General features: G+C 48.4%; 1 protein-coding gene across 2 annotated transcripts in view; it reads right to left on the bottom strand.

Moving 5' to 3' along the window:
* LOC102388295 (protein-glutamine gamma-glutamyltransferase 6) overlaps nt 1-10,868 on the bottom strand; it is a 17,980-nt gene that overhangs the window by 4,250 nt on the left and 2,862 nt on the right. For both annotated transcript variants that reach the window (XM_006035768.3, XM_014525770.2), the window contains 9 exons: nt 10,041-10,214; nt 9,566-9,805; nt 6,874-6,992; nt 5,659-5,787; nt 5,301-5,481; nt 4,946-5,081; nt 3,898-4,001; nt 3,566-3,808; nt 1,021-1,338 (listed from right to left, as the gene is read on the bottom strand). In XM_006035768.3, the coding sequence (XP_006035830.1) occupies nt 1,021-1,338; nt 3,566-3,808; nt 3,898-4,001; nt 4,946-5,081; nt 5,301-5,481; nt 5,659-5,787; nt 6,874-6,992; nt 9,566-9,805; nt 10,041-10,214 (1,644 nt within the window). The remainder of the gene's footprint in view (nt 1-1,020; nt 1,339-3,565; nt 3,809-3,897; nt 4,002-4,945; nt 5,082-5,300; nt 5,482-5,658; nt 5,788-6,873; nt 6,993-9,565; nt 9,806-10,040; nt 10,215-10,868) is intronic.

Raw genomic sequence — 10,868 nt, 5'->3', positions numbered from 1 at the left:
CCCTACAGTTCTTCTTTTTATTGAAAAACAATAGTTTCTCACTCTACAGCCTGTTAGGATGGAAAAATATAATCTTTTTCCTGTTTTATTAACCCAAGTGCTCTTAAGGAGGTTGACCTGTAGTTTTGATGCAACTTTTACTGTATTCTAATTTGTTCCTACTGCATATGTGCCCTTTTCTGTTAAATTTACTGCAGATCCTTGCTGGCTGAGAGAGAGGACACGGACCAGGCGGGGAACATTTTCCTTCTCCTTTAGCCCAGAGTGTAGTATTTCTGTATATGTCAGGCAGGTTGTAGGGCAGGAGGAAGCCATTATGATAATCTAGCCAGACAAACCTGCATGGCAAAGGGAATCCCCTGTATTAATTCTTGTTTGAAATAGGACAGGAAAAAACACCCAATACTGGTTTTACATAGATGTAAAAATTGCCAGCAGTGGAGGACCCTAGTTAAGGGTGCATGAGCAGATTTTTGTTCCCAAAGTCAGAAACTGAGAAAGGTAGGGTTCAAAGGGACCTCTGGAGGTCACATCTAGTGTAACCCTCTGCCTGAGGCAGGATCATCCCTATCCAAACCATCCTACACAAACCATTGTCTAACCTCTTATTATTCAAGATCATTTTACAAGGCTGACAGACGGGATGTATTCCAGGAGGAGCCAGCCTTGTTCACACCTGTGCCAGAAATTGGCCCTGCACTCTCCCCACGTGTCGCTCTGATCCCCTTCCCCTGCCTGATCTGTTGCTCTGTTTTCTACTCCTAGCCCTGTGCTCCCTGCCCAGTTTGCTGCTCTGTCTTCTGCTCCCTGATCTGTGTGTCACTGTGATGCCTGCCTGTCCCTGAGCTGCTGCATGCCATGCAGAGGCTGCCTGTGCCACTTGTGGCACACATGCCACAGATTGACTGACTCTGATATATTCAATGTATTTTCTTCCCATCCATTTGACCATAAGCATGTTCTTAATCTGTCAGTTTAAGAGCATAGTTTTGTGAGCTGTTGAGTCATATGAAAAATTACCTGCGTTAGCGCCGAGTTCAACAGAGGCGGTTTCCTGCAGGATCTCTGCCACTGTTCTCCTGGTGTACAGGATACTTGATGCACTCATGTTCACCTTAACAGACTTGTGTTCGGAGGACAAGTTGTTGAGAACTAAAATTAGGCTGATGTCGTGTCCAAGCACTGGGGGTTCAACCAGCTTGAATCTCCCAGCGATGCCAGGATTCCTAGCTGCATCTGTGGATCTTTCATTAAGAACCTCTGGGCGTCTCTCTGTGGTGTTTGATCCAAATATCTTGTTCCATGCCTTTTTATACACTTGTCTTTCCTCAGGAGAGCCTGGTTGAAAGGGAAAGGTGTAAAACTCATGATTTTTTTTTCTTCAGTACACGGTCCTTGCCACTCTGAAAATTCAGCTTATGTGTAGTTTGAAATGTTCACAGGATGAACAGTACTTCATTAAAACAAATAGCGTGTAACTGTATTACTCCAGAGCCATCATGGAGGAGCCCCCACCACAGGCACGCATTTCTGATAATATTATGTGCGAGATGATGCTGTTTCTATCCAGTTTTGATTCTCAAAAATGTTAATTCTCAACAGTTTTAGTTCTCAAAAAGCAGAGTAGTTTCATGGCTGGTCCCTGGTGTGCTGTTGCTTTCCCTGGTGGCTCCCGCTGTTGGAAATGTGTAAGGTTTACCTCGGTGGAGAGTTTGTGATGGATGGCATAGACAGCTTGGGAATCTAGACCAGAGTGGGGCTCACTCTGACCCTCTGAAAACCTATGCTGATACTCACTGCTGTTGATAGTAGTGTCTAGAAGCCTCTGTCAGGAGCATGTTCCCGTTGTACTACAAGCACCCTGCGGCTGTTACACCTCTGCTAGACACTGAGACCCAGCAGAGATGTAACCATGAGGCTGGGCACCCGGGGCAGCTGCCGTGCACAGGGCTGCTTCTGGTTGCCACTGCACTCTGAAACCACAACTTTCGATTATGCTGCTGTGGCAGCAGCTGTGTCGTGTCCCGTTTTGGGCCAAGAGGGATGCGGAGACTCTTGAGATAGTCCAGAGAAGGGCCACTCGTATGGTCAGAGGACTGCAGGCAAGACCCTACAAGGAGAGACCGAGGGCCCTGGATCTCTTCAGCCTCCGCAAGAGAAGGCTGAGAGGTGATCTTGTGGCTGCCTATAAATTCATCGGGGGAGGACAGCAGAGAATAGGAAATGCTCTATTTACTAGGGCAGCCCCTGGAGTCACTAGGAACAATGGCAACAAATTGACAGAGAGCAGGTTTAGGTTGGACATTAGAAAGGACTTCTTCACAGTCAGCGTGGCCAGAATCTGGAACGGGCTTCCCGGGGAGGTGGTGCTCTCCCTACCCTGGGGGTCTTCAAGAGGAGACTGGACAAGCACCTGGTTGGGGTCGTCTGACCCCACCGCACTTTCCTGCCCAGGGCAGGGGGTCGCACTCGATGACCTACCGAGGTCCCTTCCGACCCCATCATCTACGAATCTATGAAATAAGTTTGGGGGTAACCCTGGGATACAGGCATGGCTGTGCACGTGGTTACAGTTGGAGTCAGTGTTAATGCATTGTTCACTTCTTTTAGAATATGAATAAACATCACTTGACTCCCACTACTGTTTCTGTACCCAGCTGTGAGGACAGAAGTCGGCCAAATGGAAATTTGTGCACATAGGAGTTGAGGGGACTGGGCAAATGATGGTGTGGAGTCAGAGTAGCAAGGAGTGGGGAAATGAACCAGTGGCCACTGGTAGTCAGACAGAGAGAGTATGAAAGCATCCCTCTTTGAAGTGGGGTAGGCTAGGCTGTCTGCGCAGGAAGGGTAAGGCACTCGGCGGGGGTCTGAGCTGTTCAGGAGAGGGAGAAGCAGGGTTAGCAGAGAGGAGCTGGCCTTTATACTGTGGTGGTAACTGGGGAGCTGCAAACTGGCGTTTCGTCTTCTCATGTGACAGAGGTCGGTATGTCAAATACGTGCCTGTTTTGAAATGAACCCATGACATTTTCCCATTTGTAAAGCAGAAAGACTGAAAAGATGGAAACATGCAGAGTGCAGGTCCATGGGAACCTTCAGCATTTCAGCACACGGCTGCCCTGGGAGGACCAGGTTTGTGATGCCAGCCAATGGCAAAGGTGTGAACTTGGCTGGTGGACACAGTCAGTTCCCTTGGTGCTATGAAGAAGACCCCAATTTCTGTTTGCAGCATGGGGTGAGGAGGGGACTTAGTGCCAGGACATTAGTAGTATCTCCTGCAATAGATTTTTTTATTCTGTTTTACAGGTGGTTTTAACTACTCTTTTGTTTGAGTAGTAAAATGTTCTGTATGACACTATAATACTGTGTATTGCAGAATATGGGCCATTACATTTCCTGCTGAGAATTCATGCAATATGAGTATGGCATCCACACTTTACGAAAAGAAACTGCAAATGATACTGCCAGAAATAGTGCTCCAAGGGAAACAGAAGCGTTCAAGCCAAGGAGGCAACCAGTTACTGAGAACCCAATAGGAAATGAATTGTGATAGAGAATTTTCCTTTACCTTCCGGGTATTTGTAGTTGTTAGTGACATCCACACGGGCATTGCTGCCCACAGCCTTGGTGCTAATAGACCTGCCAAATACCTCAGTATCACAATAAACTCGTTTCTTAGTTCCATCACCGTAGACAATCCACCGGTTGCTATCAGCATTCACCTCCGAAAACACAAATAAGGTGTCATAGCTCAAGTCTACATCGCCTTGTTTGACAGCTACAACAGAGGCAGGACCGCACTGAAATATCCCTAGGATATGAAGAAAAAGCAGCAATTGTATTAGGCACTAGCAGCCTTGGCAAGGGGTGCTTTCTCCTAAGAGGAAATGTTATTGTTACCTTTGCTTGGCTCTTGCGGAGTCGAATCTAGGACCTGCCATCCATTGTATGATGGTCCCAGGTCTGTCCGAACGAACCAGCCTTCGTTCCAGACATGGTAATCCCTGAAGGTGAAAACAAGGGGCAGTTCAAAGGAAGAACAGGATCCCAGGCAATCAGTGTAATTATGGGGTTGTACGTGTTTCCTTTTTCAGAACAAGGATGAAGAGATGCTTGGAAGGACTAGCTGAGGGGCCATGTAGAGCCTCTGTACCAGTCCACAAAGTCCCCTTTAAAGAGAGGCGCTGGGTGCAGCTGTCTTGCTGAGGCTCAGCCCTTTAAGAAGGAGCAAACTGGGAGAAAGAAGAGCAGTCCTATGCCTGTGGAGACTGTGCAGAGGCAGGACGGAAAGGGTGGCTCTCAGCTAAGGAACCCAGAAAAGCCTGGGACCAGAAGGAGCTGAGGAGACACGCGGGGAGAAGGGTGCATGTGGCGGTCGCAGGTAAGACCCAGGGAAAGGACGGCTGGCTGTAGAGAAGGTGTGCAGGACACAGGGCCCTGGGAAGGGTGGGAGATGACAGCAAGGGAACACTTACAGAGTCAGAACAGGAGGGTTGAGAGTGACCTCGGGAGGACGCATCAAGTCCAACCCCTGCTTAAGGCACTGTTAGGGACTGGTTTTGATCAGAGGCCTGGGGCTGGGTGCTGCCAGGAATAAAAGCTGGGGGGAGAAGGACCCTCTGCCACCCCCTTCAATCCTGCATGTGCAAGATCAGGAGCCAGCTGGCTTTGATGTGGGCAAAAGGACCACGGGCTGCAGCCATGGAGGGCAAATGTGGGAACCTGATTTTGGAGTTCTTGGGGCTGGCAGTGCTGGGGGCAAGCCAATCACTGCTCCAGGACAGCGCTGCTGCATGTGAGAGCAGCGGGAGTGGATTGCTGCAGGGAAAGGACCGATTTGGGGTGCGATTGCCACCTCTGGGCTCAGGCCATGCCGTGTGGAGCGGAGCCGGAGCCCCACATCAGATGTGTGCAGGGAACCCCACTGGGACCCTGATGTCATATTCACCACGAAGAGTCTTTGCCGATCGGGAGACTCCTCCCATAAGGGTCGTAGTATTTATCCACGCTCAGGTTTCTGTCCGAATCGTGGGCAGAATTGAAGTTGCTGATGAGGCGGTTAGGGATCCCCAGGCACCGCAGGGCTGAAACACAAACACACACGCAGGTGCTGCGGCTCGCTGGCTGCCCTGAACCACCGACTGCGCTGTTGCTTGGCTTCTCCCCCACCAGCGGCACTAGGCGCCGTTTCAGTTGCGATGCTCTGGTCCCTGGCAGGCACTGAGTTGCTTCCAGATCCCTGTAAGTGGTGGAGGCTGTAGGACACCTCCTTCCCCACAGAGTTCTTTGCCCCTAGGACGTACCTGTACACATCACGCCTGCAAAAACCCAGCACTGGCCATACTGCACAGGGCGATAATTGTCTTGAAGCCATTTATGGAGGATGACTACGCTGCCTTCCCATCTGGATGGATTCTCATATTCAGTGAAATTTCCCTGCCAGTTCCCCAGCAGCACCCCGTTATCATTGTCATTCCCATTGATCTACAATACGAAAGAGAACACACACAAAAGCAAGTCCTGCGTGAGGCACTGTTGCACATTTCCAGCCCTATTGCTTGGGACACGGCTGGTCCTGCAGGGATTTACTTGTCGTACAGCAGCTAATGCTTTCTGCTTGTAGACGTGTCTTAAATCAAGAGCAAACAGCCTGTTTCTTACCATAGAACTGAGCACCCGACCCACGTATTTGGGGTCTCCTCTGCGGGCTACGTCGGCGGCTGGGTTCTGACGGTAGTAGAGGCTCAGATCCAGCATGGTAAGGCAGATGTTTAGAATGCGATCTTGAAACTGTAACCAGAAAAGCAAAGCAGATAAGGAGAGAATTAATTTCACCATCTTAATTGGAGGATAAACTCTCTCACGCCTCCCTATTTCTTAAAAATTCCACTGGAGTAGCATACAGTGACTGTAGGCCTACAAATGTGGCTGCAGCGAAGAACATACAGCTGTTGTGTGGGTTACATGAGTGATGTGCGAACTGAAGCAGATGGCTGAGTGACCATGTGTGAGGATTATATGGGATTACTATGACATAATTGAAACAGGCCAAGATCACTTCACTTGGGGCATAACTGTTGGTTGCAGGGCAAGGGATGCACCAGCAATGAATTCAGTACAGTCTAACTATGTTGTGCTGGAGGTAGTTCCCAAGCAAGGCAGATTACTATGCTTTTATTTGCATTATGGTACCTCTTAGGGGCTAGAGTCACAGATCAGGGCCAGGCTCTGTAAAAACATGCAACAAAGAAAATCTTTTCTCTGGTGAGGTTAATTGTAAGCCAACTGATAAAACAAGCAGATCATGCTGGCTTGGAAGATACCTGCCCTGGTCCCAGGAGAAATGCTACAGCCTTGATTCTGCAGGTTTTTGTATGGTGTTGTACTGCAGGGAGTGCAAGGTTTTAAGATAGCAGTACAAACAAGAGCTGAGACTGTCCTTGATTTCAGCCTGTAGGTAATCCTTATAGCTGAGCAGAAGGCTTCGTTCCCCTGTACACCAGCTGACTTAGTCTCTCAGGACAGAGGGTAAAAAAGAGAGTGGGTGTGAGGGAAGAATGGATGTCCGAGGAGAAAAACGGTTTGCTGATAAGGTGCATCCCTGTGCACGTCCTCTCAAGCCTTGTTGCTGCTTACGCAGGAGTCTGAGTGCTCTCACAAGTGTCCCACCTACTGCAGCAATGAACAGTGTAATTCTGTTCTGTGACATGAAGGCTTAAGTCCTGGCCAATCAAGTAACTCTCAGCTTTTAAATAAGTACCCTGACTCTCTACACGGTGTCCTAGGGAAGGAGCTGCACACGTCAGGGTCAAGTGGGGAGACGGAATGAAATGGGAGGTAACACCGAGGTGGTCAGATGCATTCCTTACAGCTTACCTGCCCATAGTACCATCCTCTTGCTTGAATGTACTTTGCATTTCCCACAAAGATGATTCCATTTTCATTCAGAGTATATTCCTGTCTCTCACCTTCATCAGCCATGTGGACTTCATCATCTGAAAGTCCAGTTAAATGTGCTGTTATGCTTACAAGAGAGGACACGAATACAACCTTTAGTCAAAAGCGTGGCTGCCTCTTGGTGTCTCTGGGTAGGTAGGTTGGTTAACTGACAGGACACATCTTATTGCTATAGCTCTATGAGCTTGTGCAGTTCATTGTGAGCACTTTGTACAGCATGCAATCTGAGGAGAGATTAATAACAACTACCACGTACTTGGTATTGTATGTAGGCTTTTTTTCCCCAATCTCTGTAGTACCTGCTGTACTTTTACTAAATTATTAGTTAATTAAAAAACCCCAAGTCCCTTGACACTCCCATTGACTTTTGTATAATGTGTTGGGTGCTCTCTGTGCATATCATCATCAGAGGAGGAGGAGAGGAAGAGCTCAAGCTGGCTATTTTGATTCTTGTGCCTTATTGTAGAAGTTAGTATGGAAAAGATATTCTTTCAGGAGAGTTCAGCTGGTCTGATTCTTGGGTCAGGACTGTTCCTTACTGTACATTGCCTAGTCACCGTGCAGTCTATTTGAAAGGCCAAGCATTGGAGACCAACATCTGCTTGTTACAGGCTTGGCTTCCTGGATGTTGGTATCAAGTTATAAAGCTGTACATGATGTGAGCCTCCAATCCTTCTCAGCACTGATGATGCCTCACAACTTTCTCCATCATCACATTTGGCCAGGCCCTCCTAATTTTTGTGCCAACTTCATTAATGAAAGCTTTAAAGACAGTCTTGAGACCAGTCCTTGAAGAACTCCAGTAGTAACCGCCCTCCACCTCAAGCCTTCCTTGTTCAGTGGTGCCCATCGTTGCCTACTCTCAGGCAGCTTCTCATTTACTGTACACTTCTTGTATTAGTCCCTGTCTTTTCCGTCGTCACTAGTAATTTCCCAGGTGACTCTGAAGCAAATGCTTTACTGAAGTCCACATAGTTTAAAGCTGCTGAATTTCCTTTGTCCAAAAAATAAGTTTTCTACCTCTATCTTAAGCTGTTACTTACTGGATTGGTATTGCTTAGTCAGAAGTAGAAACTGCTCCTTTGTCAGCATCCAGGGGCTATTACACAAGGTAGGATGTTGGCAAGTAGCACTCCTACTGCCTGGCTACCTACTGGGTTCCTCCCTCTTGTTTGGGAAGAGTTCCTACATCCTTGGACACACCTCACTTGGGAACTGCTCTTCCAAATCCCAGATTTTAAACTGGGATGACAGGAAGAGTTAGAACCACATTCATTTCTCTCCCCTTCTTTCAGTACACACAAAGTAACAAAACCAGCTTTTCTGGTGCCAGGGCTGTGCCCGTGCCCATGCCCCAGCTCAAGTGCTGCCAAACTCTCATTCTCTGCCTGACTTTGGGTGCCTATACACGTGCTCTGATGTGTTCTGACTAGAACGAGTCGGAGCGGACTTGATTAACCGCTGCAGCATGATGTGGATAAGCCCCCGTGAGTTTAAAAATGGCCACTGGGGCTCTTTAACTACAGCTTGTCGAATGACCTTGAGTTAAAATGACCCACACTCATTTTTAAGTGGGGGGGGGCGCTTAACACATGTAATGCTGTGGTGTTTTTTAATTAAAGAGGCTCCCCGGGAGCCACTCTAATGATCCCCTCCCCTACTCCCAAGCACATGTTTCTATTGGTGCAAACGTTACCTGAGCACATAGCCCGTACAGCACCTGAAAGGCTCTCTCCCCAGGAAAGCCTGTGTATATACTGCCGGTGTGTCCTAATTGTTGCTCCATAATTATCACGCTTCCTTTCAACACATCTGGAATAATTAGCAGGTCTTTTGATCTCGGCTCTTGACCCATGCATTAGGGGTGGCCTTTGACGCAGATCCATAACAAATTATATGGCGGTTGCTGTATAGTCAAGCAAGGAAGCTGTTGCTGATTATTCAGCCACTTGTCCCCTCCCTTCATGCAGAACACTTAGTGGCACAGCTGAGTAGAGAATAGGTTTCTTAAAATTAGAAGCCCAAACCGTCCTGAAACTTCAGAACTCTATTTTCTCTTTCTTGTGAGACCTGAATTCAGGGATTTGCAATTCCTCTGCAAAATGGAGTGACTGCAGAGGGGAAAAGTGAGAGAAGTATACTCCTAGCCCTCTCGACCCCACCTTGAAAGTTCCCAATCGCCTTCACACCATGTCCCCCTGCTGCGCCTGTGGGAAGCCCAGCTGGCTCGGGCTTCACCCCTGCCAGCATCTGCTGAGAGACGGGAAGTGCTGGGCCTTTCCCTTGATGCAGGAATGAACAAAGGTTTCATCTCCTACAGGAAACCACAGTGCCTTTAAAATATGGTCTCCTTGGCCCCCCCCCAAAACTCCCTGTGTTTTCTGCTGAATACTTTGGTGGCACAGCCGGTATTTATCACTGACACAGAGACTGGATCTTTTTTATCAGTAAAAATGAGTTTCTTTAAAAAGTGAAATTGAACCAAGAACCCACTTTGCTGTCCGTGGGCAGGGCAGGGCAGGGCTGGTGCGTTGAGCCCACTGAGCATGTCATGCAAGCTGATAGATATAGCACAGCTGCTGTCTTCGAGAGCAAGCAGCGTCATTCTTACCTGGGCACCATGGGTTGAAGAGCAGCACAAACTGTCCCAGGAACCTGGAGGAGACCTGGTTCCCACAGGTGATCTGGAGGCTGAGGTTGTAACGGCCAATGGCAGCATTGGCTGGACTGCACAGCGTAAAGTTTGTGTAGTTGGATTCGCTGGGTCCTTGGCTTGCACTCCAGCCACTGGCTCCCGCTGAAGAGAGGTTAAAGACGGCCCTGGTACGACTCCCTTCTGAAGGGGACGGTCCTGGCAGAGAGAACGGGAACAGTGATGTTTATATGAATGATGACGGTTCCTTCATGGGCCACAGAACGTGGTGCTGAAATTGATCTTGTGCCGAAAGCCTGCTCACTAGGGAGGACTAGAGACACGTGATGGGAGCGAGGGGCTGATGCCTCTCGGGGCAGGGGAAGTGGGGGCTATATATAGGAAAAGAAGGTTGCTCCAGGAGCAAAATAGGGTGGGGTGCCCAGGGAGTTACCAGTTTCGCTGATGAATGCTAGGGAGTCCCCAGGCTGCTGTGGCCTGTTGAAGTATAAGGTGATGGTGAAGGACTGTCCTCTTCTTATGACCAGTTGTTTGGAGGCATATCTATTTGTGCGGTGGGCACTGGTGTTGGCTGAAGGTTGCCAGCTGATGTGCGTTGGTGTTAGAGCTGTAAAGGGAGAAGGGAGAGATGAAAGAGCAGCCAGTAATATAATTTTCCAAAGACAGAAGCTATTAGCTGGGCAGGAGCACAGGTTTTGCAGCTGGAAGAAGCTTGGACTGAAGCAAGACTCTTGGTATCTTGACCAGTAGTCAGTGATGACCTAAAGAGTTTATCCTATTGAATTCTGCTAGTGTCCCTGTGTCATGTGGCTGAAGTATTATTTTATTGCTGTTTTACTACCAGCAATTATTATTATTGCTGTTTTACTACCACCCTTGGATACTACAGTTGTTAGTAATGGCAGGTAGATGCCATTTCAGGGTTGGCAGCAGAAGTCACTGTAGAAACGAATCCCTAAAGTTCTGCAGGCTAGAAGTGATGTGATCCAAGTTCATAAATGGACCGTTTCTGTATAAAATAGAAACAGTATACTCATTATGGGGGTTTTTCCTTCCTGTCCTTGCCAACATTCCCATCCTGTTGCCTTGCCCGTGGTAGGGCACGTGGTGGGGAAAGGGGTATTGTCAGACTGTGGCTGGTCCGACACGAGTGAGAGCGGGGTTAGAGGGTTCAAAGGGGGAGCGAGGAGGGTTTTGCTGAAGGCAGACACTTTGACAAAGCAAATCAGCACCTGTCCCAAAGGGCAGTTTGGCCCCTGGT

The sequence above is a fragment of the Alligator sinensis genome, unplaced genomic scaffold, assembly GCF_000455745.1.
Source record: "Alligator sinensis unplaced genomic scaffold, ASM45574v1 scaffold1369_1, whole genome shotgun sequence".
NCBI lineage: Eukaryota > Metazoa > Chordata > Crocodylia > Alligatoridae > Alligator > Alligator sinensis.
Note: the sequence above shows the minus strand (reverse complement) of the source record. Positions and strands in the feature narration are given on the sequence as shown.